Source organism: Trachypithecus francoisi, unplaced genomic scaffold, assembly GCF_009764315.1.
Source record: "Trachypithecus francoisi isolate TF-2019V2 unplaced genomic scaffold, Tfra_2.0 Lachesis_group12, whole genome shotgun sequence".
Taxonomy (NCBI): domain Eukaryota; kingdom Metazoa; phylum Chordata; class Mammalia; order Primates; family Cercopithecidae; genus Trachypithecus; species Trachypithecus francoisi.
The window spans coordinates 81,932,261-81,946,373 of NW_022681457.1; the positions used below are offsets into that span (position 1 = coordinate 81,932,261).

Below are 14,113 nucleotides of genomic sequence, written 5' to 3' on the forward strand. Positions count from 1 at the left end.
CCCAACAAGTTTCTCATCTCCATATGAGACCATCTCACGCTGGACCGTATTGTTCATATCACTATCAGCATTTTTTGTCAGAGCCATTCAACAAGTCTCTAGGAGGTTCCAAACTTTCCCACATTTTCGTGTCTTCTTCTGAGTCATCCAGATTGTTCCAACCTCTGCCTGTTACCCACTTCCAAAGTCGCTTCCACATTTTTGGGTATCTTTTCAGCAATGCCCCACTCTACTGGTACTGGTATTAGTTCGTTTTCACACTGCTGATAAAGACATACCCAAAACTGGGAACAAAAAGAGGTTTAATTGGAATTACAGTTCCACATGGCTGGGGAGGCCTCAGAATAATGACGGGAGTGAAAGGGACTTCTTACATGGCAGTGGCAAGAGAAAATGGGGAAGAAGCAAAAGTGGCAATCCCTGATAAACACATCAGATCTCATGAGTCTTATTCACTATCACAAGAATAGCATGGTAAAGACTGGCCCCCATGATTCAATTACCTCCCCTTGGGTCTCTCACACAACATATGGGAATTCTGAGAGATAAAGTTCAAGTTGACATTTGGCTGCGGACACAGCAAAATCATATCAGATAGTATTTGCAAGCCTCATGGTAACCTCAAACCAAAAAAAAAAATACAACATATATACAAAAAATAAAAAGTAAGAAATAAATCATATCACAGAGAAAATCACCTTCACTAAAGGAAAGACAGGAAGGAAAGGAAGAAGGAAGAGAAGACTACAGAAAACCAGAAAACAAATAAGAAAACATCAGGAGTATTAAGTCCTTACTTATCAATCATAACATTGAATGTAAATAGACTAAACCTTCCAATCAAAAGACATAGACTGGCTGAATAGATTAAAAAACAAGACCCAATGATCCGTTTTCTACAAGTAGGACATTTTATCTATAAAGATACAAATAGACTGGAAACAAAGGGATGGAAAAAGATTCCATGCCAATGGAAACCAAAAAAGAGCAGAAGTAGCTATACTTATATCAGACAAAATAGATTTCAAAACAAAAACTGTAAGAAGAGACCAAAAGGTCATTATATAATAATAAAGGGGTCAATTTAGCAAGAGGATATAACAATTGTAAATACATATATATACCCAACACTGGAGCATCCAGATATATAAAGTGAGTATTATTAGAGCTAATGAGAGAGACAGATCTCAATACAACAACAGGGGGAGACTTCAACACCTCACTTTCAGCATTGGATAGATTTTCCAGACAGAAAGTCAACAAAGAAATATTGGATATAATCTGCATTATAGACCAAATGGACCTAATAGATATTTACAGAACATGTCATCCAATGGCTGTAGAATACACCTTCTTCTCCTCAGTATATGTATCATTCTCAAAGATAAACCATCAGGTCATGAAACAAGTATTAAAACATTCAAAAAGCTGAAATAATATCAAGCATCTTCTCTGACCACAATAGAATAAAACTAGAAATAAATAACAAGAGGACTTTTGGAAACTATACCAATACATGGAAATTAAACAATATGCTCCTGAATGACCAGTGGGTCAATGAAAAAACTAAGAAGGAAATTGAAAAATTTCTTGAATCGAATGATAATGGAAACACAACATACCAAAACCTATGGGATACAGCAAAAGCAGTAAGTTTATAGCTGTAAGTGCCTACCCAAAAAAAAAAAAAAAAAAAAAAACTTCAAAAAGCAATTTAATGATGCATCTTAAAGAACTAGAGAAACAAGAGCAAATGAAATCCCAAATTAGTAGAAGAAAAGAAATCATAAAGATCAGAGCAGAAATGAATGAAATTGAAATGAAGAAAACAATACAAAAGATCAATGAAACAAAAAGTTGTTTTTTTTTAAAGTTAAACAAAACCAACAAACCTTTAGTAGGCTAAGAAAAAGAGAAGATCCAAATAAATAAAATCAGGGACAAAAAATGAGATATTGCCTTTTTCGGGCGGCCGGGAAGATGGCGGACATTCAGACTGAGCGTGCCTACCAAAAGCAGCCGACCATCTTTCAAAACAAAAAGAGGGTCCTGCTGGGAGAAACTGGCAAGGAGAAGCTCCCACGGTACTACAAGAACATCGGTCTGGGCTTCAAGACACCCAAAGAGGCTACTGAGGGCACTTACATTGACAAGAAATGCCCCTTCACTGGTAATGTTTCTATTCGAGGGCGGATCCTCTCTGGTGTGGTGACCAAGATGAAGATGCAGAGGACCTTTGTCATCCGCCGAGACTACCTCCACTACATCCGCAAGTACAACCGCTTCGAGAAGCGCCACAAGAACATGTCTGTGCACCTGTCCCCCTGCTTCAGGGACGTCCAGATCGGTGACATCGTCACAGTGGGCGAGTGTCGGCCCCTGAGCAAGACAGCGCGCTTCAACGTGCTCAAGGTCACCAAGGCTGCCGGCACCAAGAAGCAGTTCCAGAAGTTCTGAGTCTGGACATCGGCCTGCTCCCCACAATGAAATAAAGTTATTTTCTCATTCCCCCCCCCCAAAAAAATGAGATATTACAGCTAATACCACAGAAATTCAAAGGATCATTAGTGGCTATTATGAGCAACTAAATTCAGTAAATTGGAAAACCTAGAAGAAATGAACAAACTCCTAAACACATACAACATAGCAAAGATTGAACCATGAAGAAATCTAAAACCTGAACAGACCAATAACAAATAATGAGATCAAAGCCATAAAAAAAAGTCCTCCAGTAAAGGCCAGAACCCAATAGCTTCACTGCTGATTCTACCAAACATTTAAAGAAATAATACCAATCCTACTCAAACTATTTTGAAAAACAGAGGCAAAGGAAATATTTCCAAACTCATTCTACAAGGCCAGTATTATCCTAATACCAAAACCATACAAAGACACATACAAAACAGAAAACTGCCGGCCAGTATCACTGATGAATATTGATACAAAAATCCTTAACAAAATAGTAGCAAACCAGCTGTATGTGGTGGGCTCATGTCTGTAATCCCAACACTTTGGAAGGCTGAGGCAGAAGGATAGCTTGACCTCAGGAGTTTGAGACCAGTTTGGATAACACAGCAAGACTCCATCTCTACAAAAAGTTGGGCATCATGGTGTATGCCTGTGGTCTCAGCTACTCAGGAGGCTGAGGTGGGAGGATCGCTTGGGCCTGGGAGGTGGAGTTTGCAGTGAGCCAAGATCACACCATTGCACTCCAGTCTGGGTGACAGGGTGAGACCCTGTCTCAAAACAAACAAATGAAAAATCTAGCAAATGGAATTCAACAATACATGAAAAAGATCACCATGTGGGAGTTATCCCTGGGAAGCAAGGATGGTTCAACATACACAAATCAGTCAATGTGATACATTATATCAACAGAAGGACAAATGATGTGATACATCATATCAACAGGACAAAAACCATATGATGATTTCAGTTGATGCTGGAAAAGCATTTGATAAAATTCAACATCCCTTCATGATAAAAACTCTCAAGAAACTGGGGACAGAAGAAACATACCTCAGAATAATAAAAGCCAAATATGACAGATCTACAGCTTGTATCATACTGAATTTGGGAAATATTAAAGACTTTCCTCGAAGATCTGGAACACGACAAGGACATGCACTTTCACCGCTGTTATTCAACATAGTACTGAAAGTCCTAGCTCAAGCAATCAGACAAGAGAAAGAAAGAAAGGACATCCAAATTACAAAAGAAGAAGTCAAATTATTCTTGTTTGCAGATGATATAATTTTATATTTGGAAAAACCTAAAGACTCCACTAAAGAAGTACTAGAACTCATAAATAAATTCAGTAAAGTTGCAGAATACAAAATCAACATACAAAAATCCGTAGCATTTTTATATGCCAACAGGGAACATTCTGAAAAAGAAATTAACAAGCGATTCCATTTACAATAGCCAGACATAAAATTAAATACCTATGAATTAGCTTAACCAACAAAGTAAAAGATCTCTATACTGAAAACTATAAAACACTAATGAAAGAAATTGAAGGACACCAAAGAATAGAAAGATATTCCATATTCTTGGATTGGAAGAATCGATATTGTTAAAATGTGCATATTACCAAAAGCAATCTACAGATTCAATGCAATCCCTATCAAAATACCAAGGACATTCTTCACAGAAACAGAGAAAACTATCCTAAAATTTATATGAAACCACAAAGGAATAGCCAAAGATATCCTAAGCATAAAGAACAAAATGGAGAAATTACATTACATGGCTTCAAATTATACACAGAGCTATGATAACCAAAATGGTACGGTACTGGCATAAAAACAGACACATAGACCAATGGAACAGAATAGAGAACCCAGAAGCAAATCCACACACCTACAGTGAACTCATTTTTGACAAAAGTGCCAACACATCCACCAGGGAAAAGATAGTCTCTTCAATAAATGGTGCTGGGAAAACTGGATATCCATATGCAGAAAAATAAAACTAGATCCCTGTCTCTCACTACATACAAAAATCAAATCAAAATGGATAAGGACTTAAATCTAAGACCTCAAAGTGTGAGAGTACTATAAGAAAACACTGGGGAAATTCTGCAGGATATTGGTCTGTGCGAAAATTTCTTGGGTAATACCCTACAAGTGCAGGCAGCCAAAGCAAAAATGGACAAATGGAATCACATCAAGTTAAAAAAAGCTTCTGCACCGCAAAGGAAACATTCAACAAAGTGAAGTGACAACCCATAGAATGGGGAAAATATTTGCAAAATACCCATCTGATGAGGGATTAATAACCAGAATATATAAGGAACTCAGACAACTCTGTAGGAAAAGAAAATCCAATAATCTGATTTTAAAATGGTCAAAATATTTGAATAGACATTTCTGAAAAGAAAACATACAAATGGTGAACAGGCATATGAAAAGGTGCTCAACATCATTGATTATCAGAGAAATGCAAATCAAAACTACAATGAGAGGTCATCTCACCCCAGTTAAAATGGCTTTTATCTAAAAGACAGGCAATGACAAATGCTGACAAGGATGTGGAGAAAACAGAACTCTCGTACACCATTAATGGGAATGTAAATTAGTACAACCACTATGGAGAACATCTTGGAGGTCCCTCAAAGAACTAAAAATTGAGGCTGGGTGTTGTGGCTCATGCCTGTAATCCTAGCACTTTGGTAGGCCAAGGTGGGCGGATCATTTCAGGAGTTCAAGACCAGCCTGGCCAGCATGGCGAAACCCCATCTCTACTAAAAATACAAAGGAAAAAAAAAAAAAAGCCAGGTGTGGTGGTGCATAAGTAAGCTGGTAATCCCAGCTACTCAGGAGGCTGAAGCAGAAGAATTGCTTGAGCCTGGGAGGCAGAGGGTGCAGTGAACCAAGATGGTGCAAGACTGTTCCAAAAACAAGAAACAATAAAACCTAAAAATTGAGCTATCATACATTTGAGCAATCTCGCTGAGGACTATATACCCAAAAGAAAGGAAATCAGTATATCGAAGAGATATCTGCACTTCCATGTTTGTTGCAGCACTGTTCACAATAGCTAACATTTGGAAGCAACCTAAATGTCCACCAACAGATAAATAAAGAAAATATGGTACTTATACACAATGGAATACTATTCAGCCATAAAAAAGAATGAGATCCTGTAATTTGCAACAACATGGATGGAACTGGAGGTCATTATGCTAAGTGAAATAAGCCATGCACAGAAAGACAAACATCACACGTTCTCATTTATTTGTGGGATCTAAAAATCAAAACAATTCCACTCATGGAGATAGAGAGTACAAGGATGGTTACCAGAGGCTGGGAAGAGTAGTGGGGGAATGGGGGGGAGGTGGGGATGGTTAATGGGTATAACTATAAAAAAATAGTTCTTTAACTATAAAAAATAAACAATGAATAAGACTATAGTCAATAATTGTACTTTTTTTTTTAATTGTACATTTAAAAATAACTAAAGAAACAGACCAGTTGCAGCAGCTCACGCCTGTAATCCCAGCACTTTAGGAGGGTGAGGCAGGAGAATCGCTTGAGCACACAGGTTTGAGACCAGCCTGGGCAACATAATAAGACCTTGACTCTACAAAAATAAACAAAATTAGGCTGGGCGCGGTGGCTCAAGCCTGTAATCCCAGAACTTTGGGAGGCCGGGGCGGGCAGATCACAAGGTCAGGAGATAGAGACCATTCTGGCTAACACAGTGAAATCTCGTCTCTATTAAAAATACAAAAAATGAGCCGGGCATGGTGGCAGGTGCCTGTAGTCCCAGCTACTCCGGAGGCTGAGGCAGAAGAATGGCATTACCCTGGGAGGTGGAGCTTGCAGTGAGCACAGATCACGCCACTGCACTCCAGCCTGGGCACACAGCAAGACTCCGTCTCAAAAAATAAAGTAAAATAAAATAAAATAAACACAATTAGCCAGGTGTGGTGGCACATGCCTGTAGTCCCAGCTACTGTGGAGGCTGAAGTGGAAGGATCACTTGAGCCCGGGAGGTCAAGGCTGCAGTGAGCTGAGATTGCGCCACTGCACTCCAGCCTGGGCAACAAAGCAAGATCCTGAAAAAAAAAAAAAAAAAAAAAAGAAAGAAAGAAAAAGAAAGAAAAAAGAAAAGAAAAAGAAAGAAAAACCAAAAGCATCATATTATTTGTAATGCAAATGCTTGAGGGGATGAGTACCCATTCTCCATGATGTGATTATTACTCATTGTATGCCTGTATCAAAACAGCTCATGTACTGCATAAATATCCATACCTACTATGTACCTATAAAAATTAAAAATACAATTTTTGTTTAAAAATCCACTTGTAACTTCTGCTAATCAGATTGTATATTCAGGGCAACTTGAATCTATGCTCCTGGGTTGCAATCCCTAAGCCTGGATCAAATAAACTCTCTACTTATATTAATTTTGCCTCAGCTTCTTCCCTTTAGGTTGACAATGACCACCTCATGAGGCTTTCAAAAAAGCCTGAAAGGACTGGGTTTGGGGGACTTCCAAATAGCTGAACACAGGTTCCTGGAGGGTGGTGCACCCACAGAGGGCATAGAAGCTCCAAGCACCTTCATGGGAAGGGACGCTCTGTTCATCTCTTCCACCTGGCCGTTCATCTGTATCATTTGTAATATCCTTTGTAATAGATGGATAACATAAGTCTTTCCTTGAGATCTGTGAGCTGTGTGCCTTTTTCCTTAGCTGATTTTAATCTGTATCCTTTCACTGTAATAAACCATAACCATAGCTGTTTTTCTGAGTTTTGCACTTCATTCTAGGGAGTCATCAAACCTGAGGGGAGTCTTGGAGATTCCTAACAGACAAGTTACTTTTTTTTTTTTCCCCCTCATATTGTCCCACATACTTTGAATAACTGTGCTCTGCCTGATTTATTTGAGATCTTGAGCCACAGAGGTCTGTAGGTATTTCCCCACACTCTTGTTTGAACTTCCCTGCAGGCAGCTCTTCCTCAAATATTGTAGTTCAAGGTTACTGGTGTTTTCTAGTTTTATAAAAACTTATTTATTTTATTTTATTTTAGGTTTGGGGGTACATGTGAAGGTTGATTACACAGGTAAAAATGTGTCACAGGGGTTTATTGCACATATTATTTCATCACTCAGGTATTGAGCCCGGTATCCAATAGTTCTTTTCTACTCCTCTCTCTCTTCCCCTACTCCTCAAGCAGACCTCAGTATCTCTTGTTTCCCTCTTTGTCTTCATAGGTTTTTATCATTTAGCTCCCGAGAAGTTATTTAAAAGAAGTTATTCTAAAGAAAAGAATCTGACCCCAGAGCCTATGATCTTTCCATCATACCCTACTGCTATAATACTAACAAAGGTAGACAAATAGACATCCCTGATTTCTCCTGATGAGATACACTTCGTTTTGTACAACCAGATGGGATTGGGAGAACAAAGCAGACTTATCTAGATGCTAATTTTAGTTAAACTGGTATGGAAGAACAAGGGAATCCTATATCCTTATACGTTGAAGGAAACTAAAATATTTCACTCCAAAGTGTATTTCCTTGACGTATTTCAAGATACCTATTCAGAATGACTGGAAATACAAGAATAGTTGAAAAGTGGTCTTTTGTGGGAGCAGGCGGATGGGGGGCGGAGATTTGCATCTATAGAGAATATGTTCAGACAGGCTTTCTCTGAGGGCCTTCCTTCCCTTGTCAGATCTAGGAAAGATTAACTGAGAGCCTGAAACCTTTAAAGGTATGAAAGCAATATTGACCATCTATTCTCTCTGGCGTTGCTATAATACCTGTGAGGTTTCATCTATATAACAAGACCACCTTTGCTAGGGAGGCCTCCTCTTCTCCCCTTCCCATAACTATTTTGCCATGATCTAAGCCCCTATTCTTTCTGTAATCTCAAGATGGTGTATAAGCTTCTATACCTCATTGGAGACTGAGGTAATCTTTATGTGGTTCTCCCCCATGCACATTAATAGATTTGCATACTATTTCTCCTATTTATCTGCCTTTTGTTGATTGATTTTTCAGTGAACCTTCAGAGGGTAAAGGAGAAGTTTTCCCTTGGACCCGGCAAAGTTATGTCTTACCCTTAAATGTCGTTTTGCAAGACTCCTCCATTTTCCAAAATAGTCCTCCTCTTCTCCTATTTGCTAAGCGTACATGAAAGAATCATTTTGCATGTTTTTCCCTAAAGAGATTAATTTAGTCAGATACCAAACTGAGCAGTTTGGCTTCCTGTAGGCCAGAGGCATGTATACAAAGCTAGATATAGCTTGCTTGTCAGTGTATGCGGGAGTGACTGACTGCTGGGGTTGTACCCAATCCAATTTCTCCTTCTTCTACATTATATACCCCAATTATTTTTTGCTGGGCACTGGTTTACTCAGCATAGGAACTACATTTTCTGGCTTTCCTTTCAGTTTTATGAGGCCATGTAAGTGAGTTCTGGCCAACAGAATATTACTCAGCATAGGATGAGTTATCGCAGTTAGATGAAGCCATGTAAGTAAATTCTGGCCAACAGAATGTGAATGGAAGTAGTGTGCCTTAAAGGAAAATGGAATGCCCTTGCCTTCCCCTCTTTCTTTCTTACTGGCTGAAATGTGGGTATGGTGGTGAATTACTTTGAACTATGTGGATACGGGCAACATGTTACAGATGTTGAAGCAATAACAAGATAGAGGGAGCCTAGGCTTTTGATCCATTGAGCCACCATCAGCACCTGCTACATAATATGAGGCACATACTTTTGCAGACTGTGTTCATAATTACCACAGCTGTGACTTAGATTCTTTACAAGGAGGTATTCTTTACAAAAAGGTATACTTCATAACTGTTCTCATTCTCCTTTTTACTGGGAACATTTGGTAAAAGATATCACTGATTGTTGGCCAGGCGCGATGGCTCATGCTTGTAATCCCAGCACTTTGGGAGGCCAAAGCAGGTGTATCACCCGAGGTCAGGAGTTCTAGACCAGCTTGACCAACATGGAGAAATCCTGTCTCTACTAAAAATACAAAATTAGCTGGGCATGGTGCTGCATGCCTGTAATTCCAGCTACTTGGGAGGCTGAGGCAGAAGAATCACTTGAACCTGGGAGGCGGAGGTTGTGGTAAGCTGAGATGGCACCATTGCACTCCAGCCTGGGCAACAAGAGCAAAACTCCTTCTCAAAAAAAAAAAAAAAAAAAAAAAAAAGATATCACTGGTTTTCAACATCCTCCAGTCTATAGCTTCAGAGATGTAAGATCCAGCAGTGTACCTGCCATCCTCTGGGTTTCCCAGCTGTTCACAGTTGCTCTGATGTTTTGACATCATTTATAATACAACATGTACTTCTGAAACTGTTTTTGCAAAAATTATAACTGAAGAAATTATGATAGTGAAAGAGATCTGACCTAACTAACTCCATCTTGCTTCTAACCTCCAAGCTGTTCTTGTTCATTCCTAGTGTAGGCCCAGCTAACTTTGGGAGAAACTTAGTTTATAGTTTAACTTCAAAACAAACTTGATAACAGCCCTTTCCCAAAACAAACCCCCTTCTTGCCTGGGGACTAGACTGTCTTTGCAGGACTAACAAATTAGCCACAAGATTAGAAATTATGGTTTAGGAGTCACTGTTGTAAACCTGAGATCAGTGCTTGAGATATTTTGCAGATCCTGTGTTGAGGTGCACCAGCTGATGCCACCTAGATGGATAAACTGGATCATGTGGTCTTGTGGCTCCCACCCAGGAACTGACTCAGTGCTAGAGGACAGCTTCAACTTTCTGTGATTTAATCTTAGACCTGATCAGTCAACACTCCCTGCTTTCTAACCCCCGACTGACCAAATTATCCTTAAAAACCCCAATCATCAAATTTTTGGGGAGACTGATTTGAGTAATAAAACTCTGGTCTCCCATACAGCTGACTCTGCATGAATTAATCTCTTTCTGTCTTGCAATTCCTCTGTCTTGATAAATCAGCTCTGTCTAGGCAGTGGGCAAGTAGAACCCCACTGGGTGTTACACTTCTGGAATTTCTTTCACCTATCCTGTACTGGAATATTAAAACCCAAGTCTCTAACTTCTCATGCCACACAGCTACTCTCTTATTCTGCCATTTGGGTTATTAAAAAAATAAATTTATTCCTTAAATTTTTTTTGGTAGAAACGAGATCTCACTCTTGTTCCCTAGGCTGGTCTCGAACTCCTAGGTTCAAGTGATCCTTCTGTCTTGGCCTCTGAAAGTGCTGGGATTACAGGCATGAGCCACCATGCCAGACCCATTTGTTATTTAAAATAATTAATTACAGAAAGTTTGGGAAAATCCCCAACTCCCAAGATGACCAGTACTATGATATTGCGTTTCCTTCTAATTCCTTTTATAAGTATCTTTTGTTTAAACATTGTCTACATCAAAATGTTTATTGTATGCTCTTTTCACTTACTACATTATAAGCATTTTCCCACATTGTTATCTAATATTCACAGCCATCATCCTTTACAGCTGTATTATGTCCTGTTAAGTGACTATATTATATTTCACCTAATTATTCTCCTATTATTTGATATTAAGGGTACTCTCTGTAGTGTTACACATGGTTTGGAAAGCATGTTGATGCAGTACAGCTGGTGAGAACTTAGAGCTTCCCTTGTCATTGCTGGCAATTTGTCACAACTATTGATTCAGTCTGAAGTTCTGTTGGCTGTCTTGCCCAAAGAATATGTAGATTTTCTATGCTTGTTTTTGGCTTTGTTAACTATTAATTTTATGAGGTGGCACAATATTTACGTTTTAAAATTTAGGAACAACTTTTAGCTTGTGTTTAAATAAAACCAGGTTGTCTATACTTTGATTTGAAAAAAGCAAGGGAATTGTTTCTCTGGAAAAGTGGTAGAGAAAATATAAAAAATAATCATTGTCTGTGAAAGTCGGGACTGGGATCAGGGAAATGAAAACAAAAATAAATGTAGAGTTTCAATAATTCCTTCCATTTTCTTTCCTAAATATAGTTTTCAACCTCGGATGCACATTACAATCACACAAGGATGCTTTTAGAAAAGTGTTGATCCACAGACCTTATGCCCAAAGGTTTTTTTTTTTTTTAATGAGTATTTTAATTCAGTTTCAGAAAAAAAGGGTACATGACTTCGATGAGAAAGCACAAAATTAAGAGGCTTTTCTGGAAATCCAAGAAAAAGAAATAGCCATTAATATGTTCAATAATTTTCTAGATCTTCTTGTGTCAAAAGCAGCTGCTCCAAGAACTAACTAGCCCTCTTTATCTCCCTCTAACTGGGACAGACTAATTCCCCTCCACCCCCACCTCTCTTCTTTCAATAACACTGTGTAGGTGTTAATGGCCTGGGTTCTCACCAATGAACAGAATTGTCCTTTAAGCCAGCAACCCACAGGCAGTGGCACCCAAAGCCTCACCCCCAGTCCCCAGGGCAGAAGCCACAGAGTTGGCATTGTTTCCACCGTCTCAGGAAGAAGGAGCCAAAAGCTGACCCTCAGCACAAATCAAAGCCCAATATGGAGACAGAATAACTGCTTCTAGGCCGAGAGTTGGCAAGCTGTGGGCAAAAAAGGGGAGTTTTTGCAGCCACCGCATCTTTAGAAACAAGGGGAAAACTAGACCCTTTTCCACTATTACGGTCTACAAGGTACTCTACTGCTCCAAGGGGATCTGAAAGTACAAAAGGATCTGAACAAATAAGGAGAACTTTTCCCAGGCTGGAGATAAGAATGAAAAACAGAAAGATGGATGAATGTAATAAGGTGTAGGAAGATGATGCTGGGAACCTCCATTCTTCATATGGCTACCAGCCCCGTAGAGGACAACACAGTAAGAACCGGGACAACCACTCTGGACTGGTATAGCTGGGGAATCTTCAGGCCTTTTCCTAGGTCCCACATCAAGTGTCGGATCCCATTCCAGTTATGATACATGAGAGGGGATATGAGTGCAAACTTAGCTGTGTGGATCAGTGCTAGCCCCAGACACAGGGACTTCACGAGTTCCAAATGAGACTCAAAGTTCCCAGGGAGTAACAGGACCGACATGCCAAAAAGAGAGACCCCTGCACTCAAAGCAATACCAGTGCCACGGTGGCAGATGGACATCGCCATGGGAAGAGACCAACTGTAGATAGTGATGTGGGGAGATACAGGACAGTTTGAACCTATATTCTTATTCCAGAACCGCTCCATCTCTTCTTTGGCCATGGTTCCCAAAGGAACAGCATTTCTGATACAGAGCTGAGGGCTAAAGTGGACTCAGAGGCACTGACGACCAACATGTCTCAGCAAGAGCGCAGCCATCTTGGGTTCCGGTCTGGACGGAAGTCATGCCCAAAGGTTTTTATTTTATTCATCTATGTTGGAGCCCAGGCATGTGCAGTGGGGTCAGAATCCACCACCCTAAAAGGCTGTGTACAAATAATGTGGAAAAACATTCAGCCTCACTAGCCATCAAAGAAATTCAAAATAGGTCGGGTGTGGTGGTTCACGCCTGTAATCCCAGCACTTTGGGAGGCCAAGGTGAGTGGATCATCTGAGGTCAGGAGTTTGAGACCAGCCTGGCCAACATGGCAAAACCCTGTCTTTACTAAAAATACAAAAATTAGCCGGGCATGGTGGCACATGCCTGTAGTCCCAGCTACTTGGGAGGCTGAGGCAGGAGAATCACTTGAACCCAGGAGGCAGAGGTTGCAGTAAGCCGAGATCGTGCCACTGCACTCCAGCCCGGATGACAGAGCAAGTCTCTATCTCAAAAACAAACAAACAACAACAACAAAAAAAAAAACAAAGAAATTCAAAATAAAATGACAAGTAATTTCTGTCTATAAGTGCACTTAAAAATAATAGAATATGTTGAACAAAAGAAGTCAGACACAAAAGAGTATGAAGCTGCCCCAACAAGGTTGACAGGAAGTACATGCTGGGTTCTGGACAGCAATATAATTATGGTAAAGCATTAATCAGGCTTCACTTTGGTCCACTTCCTTGTTGCTAAAAGTCACACAGCATTAGATACTGATCATTTGCATCCCATTGTTCCTATAGACAGGACCTCTAACATTAGAATCCCAGCAGGGATTATAGGAAGCTGAGGCGGGTGGATCATTTGAGATCAGGAGCTCAAGACCAGCCTAGCCAACGTGGTGAAACCCCATCTCTATTAAAAATATAAAAATTAGCCAGACAGTAGTGGCGCGCGCCTGTAATCCCAGCTACTCGGGAGGTTGAGGCAGGAGAATCGCTTGAGCCTGAGAGGTGGAGGTTGCGATGAGCCAAGATGGGGCCACTGCAGTCCAGAGTCTGGGAAAGAGAGTGAGATCCTGTCTCAAAAAACAAACAAACAAACAAACAAACAAACAAACGGAATTGCTTAAGATGTTTTTCAGAAACAAATTCCAGCAACCAGTTTGAAGACCCCCAGAGAGGAACAGCATCAGTATGAGAATGTAGCTTCTTCATCTCCCTGTCCCATGACTTCACCCTGGACTCTTTGACCTGTTAACCATCTTCACATTTTGGCCCAATCCAAAACCCTTAAAAACCCTGACCCTAAGTTCCTCAAGGAGATGGATTTGAGGTTTCCTCCCATCTCTTCATTTGATGACTCTACGATTAAACC

At 40.0% G+C, this 14,113-nt stretch overlaps 3 protein-coding genes and 1 long non-coding RNA gene across 7 annotated transcripts in view; 2 read left to right on the forward strand and 2 right to left on the reverse strand.

The window, feature by feature from the left end:
• Window positions 1-14,113, forward strand: part of LOC117092768 — a 126,388-nt gene that overhangs the window by 52,552 nt on the left and 59,723 nt on the right. The window lies entirely within an intron of this gene.
• CCDC30 (coiled-coil domain containing 30) overlaps window positions 1-14,113 on the reverse strand; it is a 153,390-nt gene that overhangs the window by 28,190 nt on the left and 111,087 nt on the right. The window lies entirely within an intron of this gene.
• Window positions 1,944-2,510, forward strand: LOC117092765 (40S ribosomal protein S11-like). The gene has a single exon (XM_033226858.1). It carries the CDS (start codon window positions 1,948-1,950, stop codon window positions 2,455-2,457), a length of 510 nt encoding a protein of 169 aa, XP_033082749.1. The 5' UTR covers window positions 1,944-1,947; the 3' UTR covers window positions 2,458-2,510.
• LOC117092766 (succinate dehydrogenase cytochrome b560 subunit, mitochondrial-like) lies at window positions 11,578-12,870 on the reverse strand. Its single transcript, XM_033226859.1, has one exon. The coding sequence runs from the start codon at window positions 12,697-12,699 to the stop codon at window positions 12,286-12,288; it is 414 nt and encodes a 137-aa protein (XP_033082750.1). The 5' UTR covers window positions 12,700-12,870; the 3' UTR covers window positions 11,578-12,285.